The 25,617-nt window shown below is 52.1% G+C and overlaps 1 protein-coding gene across 1 annotated transcript; it reads left to right on the forward strand.

The window, feature by feature from the left end:
* The first annotated feature begins 635 nt into the window (after positions 1 to 635).
* Positions 636 to 24,898, forward strand: CCNG1 (cyclin G1). The gene is made up of 7 exons (XM_075344450.1): positions 636 to 791; positions 3,056 to 3,319; positions 18,035 to 18,288; positions 18,630 to 18,708; positions 20,956 to 21,054; positions 21,226 to 21,422; positions 23,864 to 24,898. Exons 2-6 carry the CDS (start codon positions 3,056 to 3,058, stop codon positions 21,415 to 21,417), a joined length of 888 nt encoding a protein of 295 aa, XP_075200565.1. The 5' UTR covers positions 636 to 791; the 3' UTR covers positions 21,418 to 21,422; positions 23,864 to 24,898.
* The last annotated feature ends 719 nt before the right edge of the window (positions 24,899 to 25,617 follow it).

The raw sequence follows: 25,617 nt of genomic DNA on the forward strand, positions 1-25,617 counted from the left end.
GGCCCCCCTCACTACATACAGGGCTGGCCCCCTCACTACATACAGGGCTGGCCCCCTCACTACATACAGGGCTGGCCCCCTCACTACATACAGGGCTGGCCCCCCTCACTACATACAGGGCTGGCCCCCTCACTACATACAGGGCTGGCCCCCCTCACTACATACAGGGCTGGCCCCCTCACTACATACAGGGCTGGCCCCCCTCACTACATACAGGGCTGGCCCCCTCACTACATACAGGGCTGGCCCCCCTCACTACATACAGGGCTGGCCCCCTCACTACATACAGGGCTGGCCCCCTCACTACATACAGGGCTGGCCCCCTCACTACATACAGGGCTGGCCCCCCTCACTACATACAGGGCTGGCCCCCTCACTACATACAGGGCTGGCCCCCTCACTACATACAGGGCTGGCCCCCTCACTACATACAGGGCTGGCCCCCCTCACTACATACAGGGCTGGCCCCCCTGACCGCACACCTCTGGGGGATCTAATCTCCCTAGGACGCCGAGCACAGCTGCAGTTACACAGTGTCACCAGCAGGGGGCGTGCTGCCGAGGAATGGCTGCAGTACTGCGGGCCTATAGCGAGGGAGGGGGCGGGCCCCTGGTTATATAATGGGCTGTCCGGGGCCTGCCCTCAGTCAGCTGAGTAGCGGAGACCTGAGGACGGGTGGGCGCTGGTTTGGGGTGGGGGACGCTTAATGAATCAACTTCTCCGAAACATCCAACAAGAAACCATTTTCCAAGAAACTTTGTAAGACGAGGACCTCCCGCACCCCGGACAAGGTACGCACAGGGTTAATCGCGCTGTGGTGGGGAGGGAGGGATGCGGCGGCTGCTTCTCGAGTTCAGCTCTTGGGGACAAGATCACTAGTTTCTGAGGCTTCTCGTTTGAGTGTCGGAGCAGTGAGTGAGCTGTCCACTGTCCGCTCCTGGACCTGGTGCTCGGCCGGGCCTGCTCCACAGCCTACCATGGGAGGACAAGTCCAGGCTTGTACTGTGCAGGAGGAGGGGCCGGGGCCTTGGTGACTGCCGGCAGGGGGCGGGACTGTCACTGAGGGGGCGGGGCCATCAGCAGTCAGTGACTGTCCGCTCCTTTTTGCTCAGCAAGGCCTCCATAGCCCACCATAGGGAGGACAAGTCCAGGCTTGGCCATGGTGACAGCCGGCAGGGGGCGAGAGCATGACGAGGGGGAGGGGCCGACAGCTGTTGCTTACGGGATAGATCTGATGACACCAATGTCCTGAGCCGGTTGTATGAGAAACCCGGAGCCCACTGTGTGTACGCTGCCTCTGCACACCTGTGCACAGTATGGCCACCATATACTGTCTGGGGACCGGCCACACTTGGTGAATGGAGCCAGGTGTGTAGGGATGGCTTGTTCTAGTCCTGGGTCAAATAGACCCTTGTGTCCATCCATGTAGACTGGGTCAGAGCTGGTGCACAGTGGTTATGGCAGCCTGCTGTTCTCAGCGCTGGCTCCTCACAGGAGGGCTCCACCTGGCGGTACTGTCTGGAGACGGCCACCCAATGTGTATGTGCAGACCGCACACTCAGGAAGCCCCCCCCCCCTCCCGTACACGCGGCTGGATATGGGGAAAGACACCCCCCACCCCTGTACACGTGTCACGGGTGGCTGGGCGCTGCGCTCACCACGCTCGGGTCCGGCGCTGCTGCTGCTCGGTGGCTCAAGCGTTGGGCCGGATCCGGGGACTCGAGCGGCGCTCCTTGCCCGTGAGTGAAAGGGGTGTTTTGTTGGATTTTGGGATGTCGGTTTGTGATGCCACCCACGGTGTGTGGTGAGGTTGGGACACCACCGCTGCTCTGTACGGGGATCCTGGGAGCGGTGACAGGGAGCAGCTGGGATGTTTTCCTCCCCTCCGTGGGTAGGGGGATTGTGGTAGTCCCAGGGCCCGGAGTGATTGTCTGTTTGGTGGGTTGCGGGGCTTGGCCAGGTGCAGGGTCGCGGGGGCAGCGCAGTGCCAGACAGCACGGTGGTACTTACTCAGCCAGTAACGCACACTGAGTCTCTGGTAAAACAAACGGCTGGATGGACGAGTCCCACAGACGGTTGCAACGGTCACTCCCGGTAAGTTGGCGGTAACTGTCTCTCCCTGCACCTTTTGGTGTGTTTTCGGCCCCGATGGCTTCCCACCGGTAACCCGCTCCCCAGCGGTAGTTTGGCTAAGGGAGCCCCTGTTTGCCCGTAGGCTCTGGCCCTGGGAGCTCTATCTCTGGCGGTAGCTTTCTCTCCCTCACTGTTTGGACGGTTGCCTTCAGTCGGGTCTTTACTGCTGGGAAACCCTGGAGGTTTCCGTCACTGACGGATTTGACCGGTTTTATGGCGACTCCTAGCCTGGTCGGGCTCCGTAGGCCCTGCCGGATGGTGCTGGCTTTTCTTCGCTCCCTGATCCGGTACAGGCGGGCCACCGCCCGTCCCCGGTCCTTACGGTTGTGCGTCAATCGGCCTCTCCTGCAGACGGTCACCACAGTCTGCCAACCTTGCTGTTTCTGTGCCCGGGCCACGTACCCGGACACGGCCAGTCAGTTCCTCTACTACCACTTCCCTGACTTCACTCCAAAACTCAACTGCACTGGTCTGCCATCCTTTTCCCGCTTCCAGGACCGTAAACTCCTCGGTGGGAGGAGCCAACCACCTGGCTACGCCCCACCTGGTGTGGACATCAGCTCCTGGAGGGAGGCAACAAGGATTTGTGTCTGACCTTGATGTTCCTAACCAGGGTGTAGGGTGTGTTGTTGCAGTACCTGTGATGCCCTGGATATGGGGGAAGGACACCCCCCACCTCACGACCCCCCCCACGTACCCCTGTACACGCGTCTGGATATGGGGGAAGCCGCCCCCCCCTTCCCGTACCCCTGTGCACGCGTCTGGATATGGGGGAAGACCCCCCCCCCCCCCCCTGTACACGCGTCTGGATATGTACCCGAAGGCCACACATGGGTGATGAAACTGACTGGTAACTGCATTAATATCTTGCACTGTCTTCATACAGAACATTGGCAGTCTGACCTCTCGTCTTGGATTGCAGATGATTGACCTTCTTGTAACGTCAGAAGCTCAGAGCCTTCTTTACCAGCTGAACTCACTCTTGGAGCGGGAGCAGAGGTGCCAGCCAAAAGCTTGTGGTCTGCGCCTGATAGAAACTGCTCACGACAATGGCCTCCGGATGACGTCCAGACTCCGTGACTTTGAAGTGAAGGACCTGCTTAGTCTGACTCAGTTCTTTGGGTTCAGTACAGAAACCTTCTCGTTGTCTGTAAACATTTTGGACCGATTCTTAGCCAAAATGAAGGTAAGGAACCAATTGTCATTGACTTCTGTAACATCTGCCCACCATAGGGACCTATAAAGATACCGCATGGGGTGCAGTAACCCTCACCATAGGGCTACTGTCTGCTGCATAACCAGCTGTCTAATGGCCAGACAGGCTAGCAGAACAGTTCTGGCCTCAGGCTACTGTACTGCATGTGAAGCCTGGCCTAAAGTTCAGCTGGGTTCATTCACAGGAGAAAATGCAGCATATACCGTATTTTTCAAATTATAAGATACTTTTCCTCCCAAAAATTTGTCAGGAAAATGAGGTGTGCATCTTAGAATCTGAATGTAGCTCACCCGGGGGGTGGTGGAGAATGGAGGCAGGGGGGAGATGCAGCGGTTTTGCGAGGCAGACAAAACATCCAGGGGTGTAGAATGGTGGCAGGAGCGGTGCTGCAGGTTGTGTGCTGCTGGTGTCGGTGAGGCAGTGGACATCCTGTGAAGAAGTCAGTGGTGTGGTCTTCAAATAATGGCGCACGTGCCACCTCTGGCTCATTGATGTCCAAGCAGCAGACTTGAGGAAAATGGTGTCCGGAGGTGGTGCGTGAGCAGATGATATCTCAGCTTGTCAGTGAGCTAATAACTCAGTCTGGGCGCACACTCCGGGCGCCATTTCTTTGAAGCCCACACCGCTGACATCTTCGGGATGAACTTTGCCTCACAGCCCGCTGCATTGCTCCTGTCACCATTCTCCACCTCCCTGAGGAAGGCTACATTCCTGGATGTTTCCTCTGACACACCTGCTGCATCGTCTTGCTCCACGACCGCCCCTGCCTCCTGTGACACCCCCTTCCCATATTTCGTGGGAAACTTGGACACTGTCAAGCTCTGAAAGGAAGGAGTGACTTTTTGGAATGCAGACTTTGATGGAATGGTCTGCGGGTGTCCTTCAGCATATTAGTACTCCCCTGTGGGCATGCTAATGAATACGCAGCATCACATGATCTCACTCACATCTCAGCTACCATAGCCGCCTGACACTGGATTTCGGCTCAGTGCACATGATCCCGGAGTTTGGGTTATGCGCACTATGAAGCTTGGTGTACGCGTCCTGGCTTCAAACTGAAGTAGTGCACAAGACCCAAACTCCGGGGTCATTTGCACTGATCCGAAATCCAGTGATGGCGGCGGAGAGGTGAGCGAGATAATGCTGTGACGCTGCGTATTCATGATCATGATAGTACACACCTGGGGGTGTACTTTTATGTTAGAGGGGCGGCTAGCACCCAGGGGACTAGTCCCATCACTCATTAGCTTATGGTAAAAGATCTTTAGAAATCCTTTTTCTAAAGCTCTCGTTATCTGTGCTAGTGTATACAGGGATGGTTAAGCTGGGTTCACACATAGCGACAGCGACAACTACGTCGCTGTTAACGTCACCATTTTCTGTGACGTAGCAGCGACCTTATAAGTCGCTGTTATGATTGTGCTTAGCTGTCAAACACAGCAGAAGCAGCGATCATAACGACACGCGTCGCTGTGGAAGCGATGCTGCGCTTGGTAACTAAGGTAAATATCGGGTAACCAACCAAAGTGCTTCTCTGGTTACCAATATTTACCTTGGTTACAAGCGCACACTGCTTAGCGCTGGCTCCCTGCACTCATAGCCACAGTACACATCGGGTTAATAAGCAAACCTTTGCTTATTTCCCAATGTGTAGTCTGGCTGTGTACAGGGAGCCGGCAGCGTGAGAGCGGCGGACGCTGTAACTAAAGTAAATATCGGGTAACCAAGGAGAGGGCTTCTTGTTTACCCTGGTTACAGCTTACCGCAGCTGCCAGATGCCGGCTCCTGCTCTCTGCTCGCTTCAGTTCGTCGCTCTCTCGCTGTCACACACAGCGATGTGTGTGTCACAGCAGGAGAGCAACGACCAAAAAATGAAGCTGGACATTCAGCAACGAGCGGCGACCTCACAACAGGGCCCGGGTCGTTGCTGGATGTCACACACAGCGACTGGACGTCACTGCTACGTCACAGAAAATGGTGATGTAGCAGCGACGTCGTTGTCGCTATGTGTGAACCCAGCTTTAGGCAGGGATTAGCAATATACACCCAGAACTGCTCATGGACCTGGGTGCATATTGCACCTGACAAGTTCCCTTTAACCCCTTAGATCGCACTATCAAACTCTGACAGTGCTATCTAATGTGCTCTGGTGGGGATTGTGCCTTTCCCCACCTCAAACGGCGGTCCCATAGAAAAAAACAAAACTACATGTTTGGTATCTGAATTCTTACTAACCTGGGGAATCATAATGGAAGGTCAGTTTCTTTGTCGCTCCATTGGGAGACCCAGACAATTGGGTGTATAGCTTCTGCCTCCGGAGGCCACACAAAGTATTACACTTTAAAAAGTGTAACCCCTCCCCTCTGCTATACACCCTCCCGTGCATCACTGGCCCATCAGTTTTTATGCTTTGTGTTGAAGGAGGCACACATGCACGCAAGCTCCACAAGTTAGTCGGCAGCAGCTGCTGACTATATCGGATGGAAGAAAAGAGGGCCCATTACAGGGCTCCCGGCATGCTCCCTTCTCACCCCACTCTGAGTCGGCGGTGCTGTTAAGGTTGAGGTACCCATTGCGGGTACACAGGCAGGAGCCACATGCCGTTTTCCTTCCCCATCCCTTACAGGGCTCTGGGTGAAGTGGGATCCTAAACGGTCTCCAGGCACTGGGACCGCGCTCCCTCCGCAGCCCCTGGGGAATCTGCTGGACAGGAGCCCGGGTATCGTCAGGAACATGGCCCTGCTACTCTGAGGTACTCTGTCCCCTTGGGGACGGCGCATAGAGCGCCTGTTTGATACACGCTGCAGCAGCTGCTGGGTGTGTTGGTGCGCCGGGACTACCGCGCTGGCCGCGCTTGTTTGCCGGCCGCGCTTATAACTCGAGTCCCCGGCTTTTGCGGCCTAGTGCCGCATATTCCTGCCCCCGGGCCTGCCAGTCAGGAGTAAGGGCGGGACGCTGCACGGAACGTTAGCGCTGAGGGCAGGAGCATACTTTGTATCCTCCTCCCCCCTCACTGTGCACAGTGGGGCACTAGATTCCCGCACTTTTTAGTGCACGCCCACGGCTCCCTCTTCCTCTCAGAACGCTAGCAGCCATTACTAGCAGCACGGCTGACGCTGGGGATCTTCAGAGAGAGCTCCAACAGCGCTGGGAGCCCAGGCAGGGAATCTGGTGGTCACACAAACGCTGAGGGCGGTCGGTAAGCAGCACCTGTTACTAGGTGCTTGCTCCCCTGGGTGCAGAAGTGTATATTTATATCCTTATTTTGTATACATTTACTCTGTACGGCCGCACTGTTGCCTTGGCTATATACCCTCTGATTGCTCTAAAAGGAGACAACAGCATGTCGTCCGAAAAAAGCAAGGGTGCCAGGGCACAGGTTTACTTTGCAACCTGTACCTCATGTGCGGCTATGCTACCTGCAGGTTCCACCTATCCTCATTGTGTGCAATGCTCAGCCCCTGTGACACTCACTCAGCCGGAGCCTTTGCCACTGGTGGGACCCTCGGCCCAGGTAGAACAGTCGGCTGCCACTGTCCAGGTGACAGGGACAGAGTTTGCAGTATTTGCTGACAAACTTTCTGAGTCTATGGATAGATGGTCTGCTAAGATTCTAGAGGCTTTGCAGTCCAGACTAGTAACACAGATCCCGGGCACTGTTGAATCATTGTCCCCAGGCCCCCCCTAGGTTGGAGCAGCAAAGTGCTCCTGGGGCGACTCATAGCTCCCACGGCGAGGACTATGACACTGACCGCAGTCCCAGGCCAGCTAAGCGGGCTCGCCGGGAGCTTCCCTCGACTTCATCACAGTGTTCAGGGTCTCAGCATGAGGAATCTCTGGAAGATGAAGCGGAGGTGGCAGATCAGGGCTCTGATTCTGACGCCGCTCTCAACCTTGATACACCTGAAGGGGACGCCATAGTAAATGACCTTATAGCGTCCATCAATCAGGTGTTAGATCTTTCTCCTCCAACTCCTCAGATTGAGGAGTCAGCTTCTCAGCAGGAGAAATTCCATTTTAGGTTTCCTAAACGAGCACGGAGTGCATTTCTTGATCACTCCGACTTCAGAGATACAGTCCAGAAACACCGAGCTTTTCCAGATAAGCGCTTTACTAAGCGCCTTAATGACACACGTTATCCCTTTCCCCCTGACGTAGTCAAGGGTTGGGCTCAGTGTCCCAAGGTGGATCCTCCAGTCTCCAGACTGGCGGCTAGATCCATAGTTCCAGTGGCAGATGGTGCATCACTCAAGGATGCCACTGACAGGCAGATAGAGCTCCTGATGAAATCCATCTATGAGGCTATAGGCGCGTCTTTTGCTCCGGCATTTGCAGCCGTATGGGCACTCCAAGCTATCTCAGCTTGTCAGTCTGAGATTAATGCAGTTACACGTGCCTCTACTCCGCAGGTTGTGTCCTAAACCTCTCAGGCGTCGGCGTTTGCGTCCTACGCCATGAATGCTGTCCTGGACTCTGCGAGCCGTACGGCGGTAGCATCCGCCAATTCGGTGGCAGTCCGCAGGGCTATGTGGCTACGTGAATGGAAGGCAGACTCTGCTTCCAAGAAGTTCTTAACCGGTTTGCCATTTTCTGGCGACCGCCTGTTTGGCGAGCAATTGGATGAAATCATTAAACAATCCAAGGGAAAGGAATCGTCCTTGCCCCAGTCCAAACCCAACAGACCTCCACAAAGGAAGGTACAATCGAGATTTCGGTCCTTTCGGACCTCAGCCAAGTCTCAATTCTCCTCGTCCAACAGGCCACAGAAGGGTCAGAGGAACTCTGACTCATGGCGGTCTAAGTCACGTCCTAAAAAGACCGCCGGAGGAACCGCTCCCAAAGCGGCCTCCTCATGACTCTCGGCCTCCCCAAACCGGATCCTCGGTCGGTGGCAGGCTCTCCCGCTTTTGCGACGCCTGGTTGCCACATGTCCAAGACCGATGGGTGAGAGACATTCTGTCTCACGGTTACAGGATAGAATTCCGCTCTCGTCCTCCGACTCGTTTCTTCAGAACATCTCCGCCCCCCGAGCGAGCCGATGCTCTTCTTCAGGCGGTGAGCACTCTGAAAACAGAAGGAGTGGTGATCCCGGTTCCCCTTCAGCAATGGGGTCAAGGTTTCTACTCCAACTTGTTTGTAGTGCCAAAAAAGGACGGATCTTTCCGTCCCGTCCTGGACCTCAAGCTGCTCAACAAACATGTGAACGCCAGGCGGTTCCGGATGGAATCCCTCCGCTCCGTCATCGCCTCGATGTCCCAAGGAGACTTCCTAGCATCAATCGACATCAGAGATGCTTATCTCCACGTGCCGATTGCACCAGAGCATCAGCGCTTCCTGCGTTTCGCCATCGGGGACGAACACTTTCAATTCGTGGCGCTGCCCTTTGGCCTGGCGACAGCCCCTCGGGTCTTCACCAAGGTCATGGCAACAGTGGTAGCGGTCCTGCACTCGCAGGGACACTCGGTGATCCCTTACTTAGACGATCTCCTGGTCAAGGCCCCCTCTCAGGTGGCATGCCAACACAGCCTGAACAGTGCTCTGGAGACTCTCCAGAGATTCGGGTGGATCATCAATTTCCCAAAGTCAAAATTGACTCCGACCCAATCGCTGACATATCTCGGGATGGAGTTTCACACTCTCTCAGCGATAGTGAAACTTCCGCTGGACAAACAACGTTCACTACGGACAGGGGTGCAATCTCTCCTTCGAGCCCAGTCGCACCCCTTGAGACGCCTCATGCACTTCCTAGGGAAGATGGTGGCGGCAATGGAGGCAGTTCCATTTGCGCAGTTTCATCTGCGTCCACTTCAATGGGACATTCTCCGAAAATGGGACAGGAAGTCGACGTCTCTCGACAGGAACGTCTCCCTGTCTCGGACAGCCAAGGCCTCTCTTCAGTGGTGGCTTCTTCCCACGTCTTTGTCGAAGGGGAAATCATTTCTGCCCCCATCCTGGGCGGTGGTCACGACGGATGCGAGTCTGTCAGGGTGGGGAGCGGTCTTCCTCCACCACAGGGCTCAGGGTACCTGGACTCAGCCAGAGTCCTCCCTGCAGATCAATGTTCTGGAGATAAGGGCAGTGTATCTAGCCCTAAAGGCGTTCCAGCCGTGGCTGGAGGGCAAGCAGATCCGAATTCAGTCGGACAACGCCACGGCAGTGGCATACATAAACCACCAAGGCGGCACACGCAGTCGGCAAGCCTTCCAGGAAGTTCGGCGGATTCTGCTGTGGGTGGAAGCCACAGCCTCCACCATCTCCGCAGTTCACATCCCGGGCGTAGAAAACTGGGAAGCAGACTTTCTCAGTCGCCAGGGCATGGATGCAGGGGAATGGTCTCTTCACCCAGAAGTGTTTCAAGAGGTCTGTTGCCGCTGGGGGAAGCCGGACGTCGACCTAATGGCGTCCCGGCACAACAACAAGGTCCCGGCATTCATGGCACGGCCTCAAGATCACAAAGCTCTGGCAGCAGACGCGCTAGTTCAGGATTGGTCGCAGTTTCGACTGCCTTATGTATTTCCTCCTCTGGCCCTACTGCCCAGAGTATTACGCAAGATCAGGTCCGACTGCAGCCGCGCCATCCTCATCGCCCCAGACTGGCCGAGGAGGTCGTGGTACCCAGATCTGTGGCATCTCACGGTGGGTCAACCGTGGGCACTGCCAGACCGTCCAGACTTACTGTCTCAAGGGCCATTTTTCCATCTGAATTCTGCGGCCCTCAACCTGACTGTGTGGCCATTGAGTCCTGGATCCTAGCGTCTTCAGGGTTATCTCAAGAGGTCATTGCCACTATGAGACAGGCCAGGAAACCAACGTCCGCCAAGATCTACCACAGGACGTGGAGAATTTTCTTTTCTTCAGCGCTCTATTGGGAGACCCAGACGATTGGGGTATAGCTACTGCCCTCTGGAGGCCACACAAAGCACTACATTAAAAGTGCAAGGCCCCTCCCTCTCTGGCTATACCCCCCCGTGGTATCACGGGTACTCCAGTTTTAGCTTTGTGTGCGAAGGAGGTCAGACATTCCATGCATAGCTCCACAGATTTTAGTCAGCAGTAGCTGCTGACTAGTTCGGATGGAAGAAAAGAGGACACATATAGTGTCCCCAGCATGCTCCCTTCTCACCCCTGGATGGTGTTGTAAGGTTGAGGTACCTATTGCTGGTACAGGGCTGGAGCCTGACATGCTGTTTTCCTTCCACATCCCCTTGGGGGTTCTGTGGAAGTGGGATCCTGCCGGCCTCAAAGCTCTGTAGCCGGGCTCCATCCACAGACCCATTAGAACCTGATGGATACGGAGCAGGAGTACCATCAGGGACCGGGCCCTGCATCATACAGGTACTCTGTGTCCCCGGCAGGCACAGACACACTCCGGGCTGGCTGGGTGTTGTAGTGCGCCGGGGACCGTACACTGAGCTGGTGTTCCTACAGTTATCTGGGGGACTTTGTGTTCTGGGAACGCAGCGCCGACCCTCACTGGACCGGGCGGCGCTGCTGTGACTTGTGGTGCGCCGGGGATACGCCGACCGCGCTTTTACGGCGGCGGCGTTTATAACTCTAGTCCCCGGCTTTTGGGCCTAGGACGCCGGCAGCTCCGATCGTTCCCGCCCCCACCCTGTCAATCAGGGTAGGGGAGAGACGCTGTTTCACGGCAGCGAGGAGGGCTGGAGCCTGATTTACATGCTCCAGCCCTCACACTAGGCACAGAGGGAAGCAGGCTTCCCGCTCTTGGTCAGGAACGCCCAGGGCCCGCCCCCCTTCTTCTCTCAGGACGCCGGCAGCCATTACATGCATGGCTGGCTGGAGGAAGGACGCAAGGCTCTGGGAGACCTAGACTGAGGGGCTTTGGAAGACCACACACCCGCTCTTAAGCGGGCGGTAAGCGGCTTTTCAGCTGGCCCCTCTAGTGCCTCAGTGTATGTTAGTGTATTGTGTCACTGGACATAGATATTTATTGATTTCTTGCACTGTGAGGTCGCTTCCTGGCTGAATACCCCAGATCGCTCTGAGGAAGCAGCAGCATGTCATCCACAAGACGCAAAGCTGCCAAGGCTAGGGCTGTGTGCACTGTGTGTGCTGCATGTGGGGCTGCTCTACCAGCAGGCTCCAAGGACCCCCATTGTGTGCAATGCTCAGATCCGGTGCTGCTTCGCCAGCCGGAGTCAGGAGAGATAGTGACCCAGGCTGAGACGCCTGTAAGTCCTGCCCCGGTGTCAGGGACAGACTTTGCAGTTTTTGCGGTTAATATGTCGGTGACTATGGCAAAAATCCTGGAAACTTTGCAATCCATGCCTGGGGCTCAGTCTATGGACACGGCGAGGTCTATGTCCTCTAATCCTCCGCAGTTGGATTTAATCCAGACTGCAAGGGGGTCCCCGGCCTCTCAGGATGAGTATGATGACTCAGATGATTGCCCCAGCCACCCCAAGCGGGCTCGCTGGGAAAGACCCTCAACGTCATCACACTGCTCAGGGTCTCAGCGCAATCAGTCTCCCTGTGATGCGTCTGATGAGAGTGATCAGGAGTCTAATCCTGGAACCCCTCTCAATCTGGATACCCCGGATGGGGACGCCATGGTAAACGATCTTATCTCAGCCATCAATAGGCTGTTAGATATTTCTCCCCCAACCCCTTCAGCAGAAGAGGCAGCGGCAGAGCAGGAGAAATTTCGTTTCCTCTATCCCAAGCGTAAATTAAGTGCTCTGTTGGATCACTCTGACTTCAGAGAATCAATCCAGAAACACGACGCTCATCCAGAAAAGCGTTTCTCTAAACGTTCTAAGGATACACGTTATCCTTTCCCCCCTGATGTGGTCAAGCGCTGGACCCAGTGTCCAAAGGTGGACCCCCCGATTTCCAAGCTTGCAGCTAGATCCATAGTTGCAGTGGAGGATGGCGCTTCACTTAAGGATGCCAATGACAGACAGATGGACCTTTGGTTAAAATCTGTCTATGAAGCTATCGGCGCGTCGTTTGCTCCAGCATTCGCAGCCGTATGGGCACTCCAAGCTATTTCAGCTGGTTTAGCAAAAGTGGATGCTATCTTACATCCAGCGGTGCCGCAAGTGGCGTCCCTTACCTCGCAGATGTCCGCGTTTGCGTCTTACGCTATCAATGCGGTCCTAGAATCTACCAGCCGCACCTCAATGGCGTCTGCCAATTCGGTAGTTTTGCGCAGGGCATTGTGGTTAAAGGACTGGAAAGCAGATGCTGGTTCCAAAAAATGTTTAACCAGCTTGCCTTTATCTAGAGATAGACTGTTTGGCGAGCCATTGGCTGACATCATTAAACAGTCCAAGGGTAAAGACTCCTCTTTACCCCAGCCCAGATCAAGCAAACCTCAGCAGAGAAAGTGGCAGCAGAAGTTTCAGTCCTTTCGAGGTTCGGGCAAAACACAATTCTCCTCGTCCAAAGGGACTCAGAGGACGCAAAGAAACTCAGATTCCTGGCGGGCTCATTCACGCCCCAAGAAAGCAAATGGAGGAACCGCTTCCAAAGCGGCTACCTCATGACTTCCAGTCCCCTCCCTCCGCATCTCCGGTCGGGGGCAGGCTCTCCCGCTTTTACGACACTTGGATGTCACAGGTCAAAGACCGGTGGGTGACAGACATTTTGTCGCGCGGGTACAGAATCGAGTTCAGTTCTCGGCCTCCAGCTCGGTTCTTCAGAACCTCCCCACACCCAGACCGTGTAGATGTCCTGCGGCAGGCGGTGGACTCCCTAAGAGCGGAAGGAGTAGTGGTTCCTGTACCGTCTCAGGAACAAGGGAGAGGGTTTTACTCCAATCTCTTTGTGGTGCCAAAAAAGGACGGCTCATTCCGTCCTGTTCTGGACCTAAAACTGCTCAACAAACATGTACACGCCAGACGGTTCCGGATGGAAACCCTCCGTTCTGTCATTGCCTCAATGTCTCAAGGAGACTTCCTTGCCTCAATAGACATCAAAGATGCTTATCTCCACGTGCCAATTGCTACAGAACATCAACGTTTTCTACGTTTTGTGATAGGAGACGACCATTTTCAGTTCGTAGCTCTGCCATTTGGTCTGGCGACAGCCCCACGGGTCTTCACCAAGGTCATGGCGGCGGTGGTAGCAGTCTTGCACTCTCAGGGACACTCGGTGATCCCTTACCTAGACGATCTACTTGTCAAGGCACCCTCTCAAGAGGCATGCCAACTCAGTCTACAGGCTACGCTGGAGACTCTCCAGACTTTTGGATGGATCATCAACTTTCCAAAGTCAAATCTGTCACCGACACAGTCACTAACGTATCTTGGCATGGAGTTCCATACTCGAGCAGCGAGAGTGAAGCTTCCGCTAAACAAGCAGCGGTCCCTACAGACAGGGGTGCAATCTCTCCTTCAGGGCCAGTCGCACCCCTTACGGCGCCTCATGCACTTCCTAGGGAAGATGGTGGCAGCCATGGAAGCAGTTCCCTTTGCGCAGTTTCATCTGCGTCCACTTCAATGGGACATTCTCCGCCAATGGGACGGGAAGACGACTTCCCTAGACAGGAAAGTCTCTCTTTCCCAGACGGCCAAGGACTCTCTACAATGGTGGCTCCTTCCCACCTCATTGTCTCAGGGAAGATCCTTCCTGCCCCCATCCTGGGCAGTGGTCACGACAGATGCGAGTCTGTCGGGGTGGGGAGCAGTGTTTCTACACCACAGGGCTCAGGGGACGTGGACTCCGCAAGAGTCCACCCTTCAGATCAATGTTCTGGAAATCAGGGCAGTGTATCTTGCCCTACTAGCCTTTCAACAGTGGCTGGAAGGAAAGCAGATCCGAATCCAGTCGGACAACTCCACAGCGGTGGCATACATCAACCACCAAGGAGGGACGCGCAGCCGGCAAGCCTTTCAGGAAGTCCGGCGCATTCTGAATTGGGTGGAGGACACAGCATCCACCATCTCCGCGGTTCACATCCCAGGCGTAGAAAACTGGGAAGCAGACTTCCTCAGTCGCCAGGGTATGGACGCAGGGGAATGGTCCCTTCACCCGGACGTGTTTCAAGAAATCTGTCGCCGCTGGGGGGTGCCGGACGTCGACCTAATGGCGTCTCGGCACAACAACAAGGTCCCGGCATTCATGGCGCGGTCGCGCGATCAAAGAGCGCTGGCGGCAGACGCCTTGGTGCAAGATTGGTCGCAGTTCCGCCTCCCATATGTATTCCCGCCTCTGGCACTCTTGCCCAGAGTACTACGCAAGATCAGATCCGATTGCAGCCGCATCATACTCGTCGCCCCAGACTGGCCGAGGAGATCGTGGTATCCGGATCTGTGGCATCTCACGGTCGGCCGACCGTGGTCACTTCCAGACCGTCCAGACCTGCTGTCTCAAGGGCCGTTTTTCCATCAGAATTCTGCGGCCCTGAACCTGACTGTGTGGCCATTGAGTCCTGGATCCTATCGTCAACAGGCTTATCCCAGGGAGTGGTAGCCACAATGAGACAAGCTAGGAAGTCAACTTCTGCTAAGATCTACCACAGAACGTGGAAGATTTTCTTAACCTGGTGCTCTGCTCAGGGAGTGTCTCCCTGGCCATTTGCATTGCCCACTTTTCTATCTTTCCTGCAATCAGGGTTGGAAAAGGGCTTGTCGCTCAGCTCCCTTAAAGGGCAAGTCTCGGCACTATCCGTGTTTTTTCAGAAGCGTCTAGCACGTCTTCCTAAGGTGCGCACGTTCCTGCAGGGGGTCTGTCATATTGTGCCCCCGTACAAGCGGCCGTTGGATCCATGGGATCTGAACAGAGTACTAGTGGCTCTCCAGAAACCGCCTTTCGAGCCTCTCAAAGAAGTTTCTTTTTCTCGCCTGTCACAGAAAGTGGCGTTTCTTGTTGCGATCACATCGCTCCGGCGCGTGTCTGAGCTGGCAGCTCTGTCATCCAAGGCTCCCTTCTTGGTGTTCCACCAGGACAAGGTAGTGCTGCGCCCCATTCCGGAGTTTCTCCCTAAGGTCGTATCCTCGTTTCATCTTAATCAGGATATATCCTTGCCTTCCTTTTATCCTCATCCGGTTCACCGGTATGAAAAGGACTTGCGTTTGCTAGATCTGGTGAGAGCACTCAGGATCTACATTTCCCGCACGGCGCCCATGCGCCGTTCCGATGCACTTTTTGTCCTTGTCGCCGGTCCGCGCAAGGGGTTGCAGGCTTCTAAAGCCACCTTGGCTCGATGGATCAAAGAACCAATTATAGAGGCCTACCGTTCTGCTGGGCTTCCGGTTCCTTCAGGGCTAAAAGCCCACTCAACCAGAGCCGTAGGTGCGTCCTGGGCATTACGGCACCAGGCTTCGGCTCAACAGGTGTGTCAGGCAGCTACCTGGTCCAGTCTTCACACTTTCACCAAGCATTATCAGGTGCATACCTATGCTTCGGCGGATGCCAGCTTAGGTAGAAGAGTCCTGCAGGCGGCAGTGACATCCCCGTAGGGGGGGGCTGTTCTGCAGCTCTAACATGAGGTATTTCTTTACCCACCCAGGGACAGCTTTTGGACGTCCCAATCGTCTGGGTCTCCCAATAGAGCGCTGAAGAAGAAGGGAATTTTGTTACTTACCGTAAATTCCTTTTCTTCTAGCTCTTATTGGGAGACCCAGCACCCGCCCTGTTGTCCTTCGGGATTGTTTTTGCTATTTGCGGGTACACATGTTGTTCATGTTGAACGGTTTTTCAGTTCTCCGATGTTACTCGGAGTTAATTTGTTTAAACCAGTTGTTGGCTTCCTCCTTCTTGCTTTGGCACTAAAACTGGAGTACCCGTGATACCACGGGGGGGTATAGCCAGAGAGGGAGGGGCCTTGCACTTTTAATGTAGTGCTTTGTGTGGCCTCCAGAGGGCAGTAGCTATACCCCAATCGTCTGGGTCTCCCAATAAGAGCTAGAAGAAAAGGAATTTACGGTAAGTAACAAAATTCCCTTCATCCTGGTGCTCTGATCAGGGTTTTTCTCCCTGGCCATTTGCCTTGCCCACTTTTCTGTCCTTCCTTCAATCCGGACTGGAAAAGGGTTTCTCTCGGCTCCCTTAAGGGAGAAGTATCGGCGCTATGTGTTTTTTCAAAAGCGTCTAGCCAGGCTTCCGCAGGTCCGCACGTTCCTGCAGGGAGTTTGTCACATAGTCCCTCCTTACAAGCGTCCGCTAGAACCTTGGGATCTGAACAGGGTGCTAACGGCTCTTCAGAAACCACCTTTCGAGCCAATGAGAGAGATTTCTCTTTCACGCCTTTCACAAAAGGTGGTCTTCCTAGTGGCAGTCACATCACTTCGGAGAGTGTCGGAGCTGGCTGCACTGTCATGCAAAGCCCCCTTCCTGGTGTTCCACCAGGACAAGGTGGTTCTGCGTCCGGTTCCGGAATTTCTCCCTAAGGTGGTATCCCCTTTTCATCTTAATCAGGATATCTCCTTACCTTCTTTTTGCCCTCATCCAGTTCACCAATGTGAAAAGGATTTGCACTTGTTAGATCTCGTGAGAGCACTCAGGCTCTACATTTCACGCACGGCGCCCCTGCGCCGTTCTGATGCACTCTTTGTCCTTGTCGCTGGCCAGCGTAAGGGGTCGCAGGCTTCCAAGTCAACCTTGGCTAGATGGATCAAGGAACCGATTCTTGAAGCCTACCGTTCCTCTGGGCTTCCGATTCCTTCAGGGCTGAAAGCCCATTCTACCAGAGCCGTAGGTGCGTCCTGGGCATTGCGGCACCAGGCTACGGCTCAGCAGGTGTCAGGCGGCTACCTGGTCGAGTCTGCACAGTTTTACAAAACACTATCAGGTGCATGCATATGCTTCGGCAGATGCCAGCCTAGGTAGGCGAGTCCTTCAGGCGGCAGTTGCACACCTGTAAGAAGAGGCCGTTTTTTCGGCTCTTTTTATCGAGGTATTCTTTTACCCACCCAGGGACTGCTTTTGGACGTCCCAATTGTCTGGGTCTCCCAATGGAGCGACAAAGAAGGGAATTTTGTTTACTTACCGTAAATTCCTTTTCTTCTAGCTCCTATTGGGAGACCCAGCACCCGCCCCTGTTCCCTTCGGGCTGTTGTTTTTTTGTGTACACATGTTGTTCATGTTCATTGTTCTTTGGTTCATGGTTCAGTTCTCCGAACATCCTTCGGATTGAATTTACCTTAGACCAATTTATAAGTTTCCTCCTTCCTGCTTTGGCACCAAAACTGATGGGCCCGTGATGCACGGGAGGGTGTATAGCAGAGGGGAGGGGTTACACTTTTTAAAGTGTAATACTTTGTGTGGCCTCCGGAGGCAGAAGCTATACACCCAATTGTCTGGGTCTCCCAATAGGAGCTAGAAGAAAAGGAATTTACGGTAAGTAAACAAAATTCCCTTTTCAAAATGGTGAACAATGTAAATAACCGTGTAACTGTTTTGGGGTTTTTTGTAATTTTACAGCTTAATTTTTTTTTTTTTTACTCATAATTTTTTTCACAAGAGTGAGGCAGGATGAATGGTGTCATTCAAAAGTACAACTCGTCCTGCAAAAAACAGGATTAGAAAAATAGTTGTGGCTCTTGGAAGGGGAGAATAAAATGGAAAATGGGGGGGGGCGGGTGAAATCTCCTAGGAGTACCTTGTTAACATTGTCCTGCTGTTAGCAATGTCTGCGCTCGTTGTTTGTAACTTTGACTGTATATTATATTGTATTAGCTGGGAGTACTTATATTTTTATTTTTTTTGCTATGTTTTCAGGTGCAACCAAAGTATCTAGGCTGTGTTGGCTTAACCTGTTTGTACCTTGCTGTAAAAAGCACCGAAGAGGAGAGGAACGTGCCTCTGGCCACCGATCTGATCAGGATAAGCCAGTACAAGTTTACAGTCTTCGACATGATGCGGATGGAGAAGATTGTTCTGGAAAAGTTGGGCTGGAAAGTGAGACCCACAACCGCATATCACCTCTTACAAGTCTACCGGTCCCTTGTTGTGGAGAACTTACCCAATGAAAGGTAAAATCTGTACTATTGAGGTTACCCTGTAATTACCGGGTTATCCAGGGCAGGATCAACACATGTGGTGCACTGATCTGAGTGAACAGCCGCATGTGCAGATCAGGCGGTCTGTGTAACGCGTCTCTGGAGCGCAGCTCGGGGCTCATGTAACAGCCTGGCTGAGCGCTGATAATGGAGCTCTGCACTGCATTCTGGGAGACGTGAGACTGCACAATTGGGAATGTTGTCAGCTGCCAGATCTTTAGATAAAGATGCTGCACCAACATAATGTCTGGCTATTGCTGGCAGGATGTGAAAGGACTAGAAGAAATTATTTATTTTTTTCCACCTCCCATTAGGCAAAAACTTCTTACATTGGAACATCTTGAAGCAAGTCTGAAGGCCTGTCACTGTAGGCTCGGATTCTCTAAAGCAAAGGTACGTTGTGGGTGAGAAATGTGAAAATTCTGAGATGTTGTATGTTTGTAATTTGGAAAAGAGTAAGGCTGGAGAGATTGGTGTTATTGCAAGTCAGTCGCATAACGCTCGGCTCCTGCTCTGCTGGAGTGTAAGCTGAGTGTTTTGCAAGTGTCATGCCTCTGTGCTGTGATCACAGCACAGCTGTGGAGGAGGGGGGGGGGCATGCGCTGTGGAGGAGGGGGGGGGGCATGCGCTGTGGAGGAGGGGGGGGGGCATGCGCTGTGGAGGAGGGGGGGGGGCATGCGCTGTGGAGGAGGGGGGGGGGCATGCGCTGTGGAGGAGGGGGGGGGCATGCGCTGTGGAGGAGGGGGGGGGGCATGCGCTGTGGAGGAGGGGGGGGGGGGCATGCGCTGCGGAGGAGGGGGGGGGCATGCGCTGTGGAGGAGATGGAAGGAGTAATCTCTCAATCTCCTCCGCTGTCGGCTGATGCGATTCTCGCACTGCACTAATGTTACACCGGTGTAAAGCGAGTGCAGTGTGATGTCTCTTGCACCTATAGACTTGTAAGGGTGCAAGTGAAATCAGATTCCACCCGCAGCATGCTGCGATTGTTTTCTCGCTTTGATTAGAGCTGAGGAAAAAATAGCTCATGGAAGCGGGCCCATAGAGTAATACTGGTCCGAGTGGTTATTTTTAAATCTCATTCCACTCACTCCATTTTTCTCGTGTGCTTAACCTAAAATATAGTGGCAAACTCCCCTTTAGGCCTCTGCCACACTCGCGTGAAATTCACGCACGTGCCGAGAGACACTTATTTCCCCTCCGTGTTGCTTGCAGGTAAGTACGTGTCTCTGGTACGTGCGGGACACGTGTGTTCTACGTGTGCTATCCGCAATAGCACACGTAGAACCGGTAATTAACATACTCACCTGGTCCTTCCTGCTGTCCGTGGTGCTGTCTGTGGTGCTGATCTTCGGCTCCAGCTCTCCCGTCTCCCCGCTGCTGCTGCTGCCAGGCAGTGAAGTGAATATTCAATGAGAATAATGAGCGGCGGTCGGCAGCAGCGGCAGAGACAGGAGGGCTGGAGAAGGTGAGTTAATGTTTGTGTTTTTTTCACTGACAAGTGTGCTTTCTCCGGCGCGTGTCACACGGGACCGCATCCACACTACACCCGTGTGGTACGGGTGCGGGCCGTGTGACACCCGTGCTGCGGGAGAAAACACTGACATGTGAGCGCTTTGAAAAACGCACACACGTACAAACGCACACTGACACGTTCCGTGTGGTTTTACGTGTGTGCCTGCTACAATAGGGTAGCATTGCTTAACGTGCCTCTGTGCCGCCGGTACGTGTAAAAAAAATGACAAACACGTGCCGGCGGCACGGATGTGTCGCAGGCCTTTATGGCACTTATTGATTTCTGTGGGGGGCTGACATCTGGAGCCTTTCGATCCTGTGAATGAAGGAGGCACAGCTCTGCATTACCTTCAGGTGTGTTCGCAGGATGGCATATTCTAGTCATACCATTAAAAAATTTATATATATATATATATATATATTATAATCATTTACACTGGCATACCCCTCTAAAAAATGTACTTGCTGCTGGGAGTTCAATCGTTTTGTCATATTTGCCATTTACACCATGGCAAATCCTGGTTTTAGTACTTTGATTTGCTGTACTCTCACAGATCATAAGTTTGTGTTTTTGGTGTTTTGTTTTTTGGTTTTTTTCCCTCAGGGGGGAATCTGTCAGCAGGTTTTTGCAACCTCATCTGAGAGCAGCATGATGAGGTTGCATGGTACATGGTGAGGAGAGTCTGAATCCAATGATGTATCACTTAGCTTACTGGCTGCAGCTGTTCTGGCATAATCAGTGGCTTTATTTTGTCATGTAGCAGAGCTGTCCTCACCAGGCTCTATAGAGCGTTACATTGACAGTGGGGTGTCAATCACTGGAGGAGGCATGTCAGACAACATGGCATAAACCAGCTAGTCTCAGCAATGATGATAATCAAGCGATAGACTTTAGTTTAATTAAACGACATGGAGTCTGATAAAACACACACACACCACACCACACACCCTGCTGTCCTCGGATTACAAAGCAAAAATCTGCTGATAGATTCCCTTTAATGTACTAAACAGAGGGGACAAGACTCCCGAGTGGTACAAGCTGGATTTTGAATTGTTGGTTTTCATGGCATTAAATGTGGGGTAAGTGAGAGAATTCCTTGTCTTACACGCTTGCCGTCTTTCTTCTAGCCTTCTTTGTTGGCGTTGTCCATATTGGCGGTTGAGATACAGGATCAGAAGCTGCTTGAATTATCAGATGTAATAGAAAGTCTCCAGAAACATTCCAAGGTGAGGCTTTCTCTAACCCACATACTTGGCTTATGTTTTGTATTTCTGCAGAATTTCCTTACCTATTGGCTTATACGGGTGTTATGCCATTGTGTGGTTCCTCTAACTTCCATAGTGGACTACAGTAAGACCGGAGAGAAATAGTGTTAACACTTTTCCTTGCTCTTTCAGATCAGCAGCAGAGACCTTTTGTGCTGGAAAGAATTGGTATCGAAGTGCCTCGCAGAATATTCTTCAAGCAAATGTTCAAAGCCAAATGTTCAGAAGCTGAAGTGGATTGTATCTGGCCGCACGGCGAGACAGCTGAAGCACAGCTACTACAGGATAGCACATCTGCCCACCATTCCAGAATCGGGCTCCTAACACAGGTACGTGTTAATCCTCAGGATAGAACATTTAAGCACTTTAAGGCCTTGTGCACACTTGCGTATTTGAGGGGGTGTGTTTTTTTTTTTGTTTTTTTTTTTTTTTTTGTTTAAACAGCATTTGTAAGCCAAAACTAGGAGTGGAATAGAGTAAAAGTATAATGGGAAGACTGTCCCCACCAAATACTTAGTGTGCATGTGACCTTAAAGGGAATCTCCTCTAAATCAGTCTAATCAGTCACTATGGACAGGTAGGTCATAGATTTCAATAGATCACTTTATTCAGCTTTCTATCTGATATTTTCAAGAAATGCATACCTCTTACTATGTAAATGAGCTGTCCAGCCCATAGAGCTTAAAGGGGTGGTTCACCCATATTTTTTATTGTCTAGTTCGATATTATATTGAGAAACAATGTTTCTCTCAAATACCTTCTGTTGGCAATAGTGCCTGTGAGAGGCGCTATTGCAGACCGCTGTTCCCCACTCCAGTGATGTCACGTCAAGTGCTGCACACGTCACATCCGTGCAGCCGGCTAAATTCTTCCAGACTCACTGAGCCCATATGCTCCCCCTCCCTCCTCCTCACAGCACAGCGCGTCGCGGCTCTTGCTTGCAGCATTCTGCTGTGAGGGAGGAGGAGCAGGGAGCAGATGGGCTGTGACAGTGGTGAAACACAGCTCAGTGTGGAACAATGCAACAAGCTGCACGTATGTGACGTGTGCAGCACTTGACATGACATCACCGGAGTGGGGAACAGGTCTGCCATAGCGTCTCACAGGCACTATTGCCAACATGAGGTATTTGAGAGAACCATTGTTTCTCAATATAATATCGAACTAGACAATAAAAAATATGGGTGAACCACCCTTTTAACTAATCTGCATATAAGAAAAATGTGGATTTCTTAAGACATAACCAGCATCCTATAACCTACATGCCCATATAGATGGCTTAGTAGAGTTAAGCCGAATAACAAATTCCTGTTTTAAAAGAATACTTCGCTTCCTCACTTTACTGCTGCTCATAAAGAAGTCTACTGGGACACAAATTCTTCTGCTGCCTTGTAGTAATTGTGTTCAGTTGGCAGAGTGCTGGATTCACATTTGCACTGCTCACACTGCAGTATGCCAGCTATGCCTCTGAGGGTGCGCTACAGACAAGCAGGAGCGCTCATTTTCTGAGGTGACATGATGGCAGCTAGTCTCTACCCAGTACCTCAGTAACTGGTTGAAGGGGAGCGTGCAGAAGGGAGATCCGTATACACAGGATACAAGTCACAACATGGGGTTCCTCATGTGTACCTAGGAGAGATCTGAGTATTAGTCACATACAATTTAATTCTTGGATTATGTGATGGTAATATGGGCCATATTATGGTAATCAGTACCAGGATTTATTAATTCCATTTACAGTATTTATAATGGTAATTTGTCACTAGGCCTGTGGTCAGGCCAGGCCCAAAAAAATGCTTCCACAAAACTGGCTGCAAATGTTGCCAGATTTTGGCCTTCAAAACTAAAACTAGCACCTGTGCTGCATTCCAGAAAGGTGCACGTTACCCCCATCCTGTAGACCCCAAAAATGCCTTTTGTAAATGGTCCAGTCCAATGGGTGTCCTAATCTGCTGCTCCTCCTGTCCCTTCTTTTGTCCTCCTGTGCGTATTGATGTGGATGACTCCTCGGGCACCATCCATGTAGGCAGGTAAAATCTACATATTCCTGGCTCACACAGGTGCATGTTGCTTTGCCCTATTGTGGGTAGAGCCGAAAACATAGGTGCATTTGCACAAATCAGCCAGGTCGCTGCGCAGGCGCGATATTTTGCCTGGCTGTGGTTGTCATCTACCTCACTAGGCAAAATCTCGCGCCTGCGCAGAACTAGCCGATTCGTGCAGGTGCACCTATGTTTTCAGTTCTGTCAGCAACTGGGCACCGCAAAGTGCGCCTGTGCAAGCCAGGAATCTGTAGATTTTGCCCTCCTACATGGATGGTATCACCCACGTCAATCAGCACAGGAGGGACAGGAAGCGCAAATTAGGACACAGTGGACTGGACAACTTACATACAGGACGGGAGATTGTATAAAGGTATATTTGGGGGGTAATGTGCACCTTTTTTATAGAATGCAACACAGGTGCTAGTTTTAGTTTAGAAGGCCAAAATCTGACAGGTTCCCTTTAATGCATCAATGATATCAAAGGGGTTTTTCCCAAGATTCTCTGCTCCAATTGAAGTGTAATGGAGCCGAGCTGCAGCAAACCTGGGGATGTGCTTTCTGTGGTGTACAGAGCGGCTGTTTGGCTCGGTTTACTATCAGACTGCCACTGGAGCAGAGCACACTAATGGGGGACCACCAATCTGATATTGATTGCTATGGAAAAGTCATCAATATACTTTTTTTCTCCAACTTTTTAGTAATGTTTGTTTTTCTTTTCACTTTAGGGTTTTCTAAAAACTGACCTGTGCCCTGGACACTGGAGCTTGTGCTGGATCCATAAACTGTGAAGCCTACAGATGACATAGCTGCTACTTAGACATAATGTGATAAGGGTCTCCAGGAGAAATGTGCACAGGACATGAGGCCCGGTGTTGGTAGGACTCTGCATTAGGTGGAGTGCAGGTGAAAACCTTGAAGGGGCTGCTGTATAACTACAAACTGGATGCTCAATTTGGGGGGGGTGGAGGGGGGGGGGGGGAAGAAGGTGCAGAACGGCCAACAAGGTATTTTCCAAATGCCAATTCCTACTTCTCATCACTCCCAGATGTTAATCTTGGGATACAACTTCAGTCAATTGTGCATAGGCCAGTTTGTTTTTTATAAAGTAGTCTGGCTCCAAATACTGCCACAAGAATGTGAACTGTGACTATACCCCACATGGAACATCAATATTTGCCTCACTCCATGTAAGCTAATGGCCTGTGTACTTTCTCCAGGGGGAAAAAAAGCACTTTACTAGTTTTTCATTTCATGTCCAGCAAGACACAACGGTCATACACGAGCTGTTAATGCAGATTTGCCCTTTGACAATATTTCTGTGCTGTGCGTCACTGAAGGGCTAGGATTTAAGTTATTGAAGTAATTAATTTGACCTTTATAACCTGATTCTGGATGGAGGCCTTCTAGGTGCTCTATAGAAGCTGAAACTTGGTCAGGTTACGAACGGTACATGGACATCTCCTGTCCAGAAGGAAGAGGCCAGGCCTATGGCTTTCTGACACTAATGAGAATTGAGGTAGGATTGCGGTCACTTGGTGTATATAGTGAGAAAGGACAGACATGGGTAAAGCCTCCATTAGATTTCAGCTTTCTTCTACTGGAAGTGATGTATTTATATTGATTAGATGGTATCGCAAATCTACAAATGGCCAGATACTAGAGCTGCCTACAGGCTGGTACAGGCAATGCAAGTGTTACAAGGATGTGCCTCTGTACAATGCAGTAAGAAGTGAACCTTTCAATAAATGTATTGAAAAGAAGCCAAGGTGTCTTTTCTTTTGTTCCGCACTCGAATATGTATAGCTGTAACATGGAAGGTTCATTTCCTCACCAGTAAAATGACTTATCCTCAGTTTACAAAGAATAATTTATATACATTTATTTTTTAAATCTGCTTTTGTGTGGTTGCACAAGACTTCCACAAATTAAAGGGAACCACTGGTCAAAAGCAAGACTGGGTTCTTCATAACAGATGTATACAGTCATGGCCAAACGTTTTGAGAATGAAACCAAAATTATATTTCTTTGTCGCTCTATTGGGAGACCCAGACAATTGGGTGTATAGCTACTGCCTCCGGAGGCCACACAAAGTATTACACTTAAAAGTGTAAGGCCCCTCCCCTACTGCCTATACACCCCCCGTGGGATCACGGGCTCCTCAGTTTTCATGCTTTGTGCGAAGGAGGCTAACATCCACGCATAGCTCCACTGTTTAGTCAGCAGCAGCTGCTGACTTTGTCGGATGGAAGAAAAGAGGGCCCATACTAGGGCCCCCAGCATGCTCCCTTCTCACCCCACTCTTGTCGGAGGTGTTTGTTAAGGTTGAGGTACCCATTGCGGGTACGGAGGCTGGAGCCCACATGCTGCTTTCCTTCCCCATCCCCTTAGGGCTCTGGGTGAAGTGGGATCCTATCGGTCTCCAGGCACAGGAGACCGTGCTCCGTCCACAGCCCTGGGAATCTGCTGGACATGGAGCTGA

The sequence above is a fragment of the Anomaloglossus baeobatrachus genome, chromosome 4, assembly GCF_048569485.1.
Source record: "Anomaloglossus baeobatrachus isolate aAnoBae1 chromosome 4, aAnoBae1.hap1, whole genome shotgun sequence".
NCBI classification, from domain to species: Eukaryota; Metazoa; Chordata; class Amphibia; order Anura; family Aromobatidae; genus Anomaloglossus; species Anomaloglossus baeobatrachus.

Bases quoted from the DNA above. Each gene is read 5' to 3' on its own strand.
- CCNG1 (XM_075344450.1), top strand. From the start codon at position 3,056: ATGATTGACCTTCTTGTAACGTCAGAAGCTCAGAGCCTTCTTTACCAG. The intron at 18,709-20,955 runs GTACGTTGTGGG...TCTTTCTTCTAG, and splicing joins TCGGATTCTCTAAAGCAAAG to CCTTCTTTGTTGGCGTTGTC. The intron at 21,055-21,225 runs GTGAGGCTTTCT...TTGCTCTTTCAG, and splicing joins GTCTCCAGAAACATTCCAAG to ATCAGCAGCAGAGACCTTTT.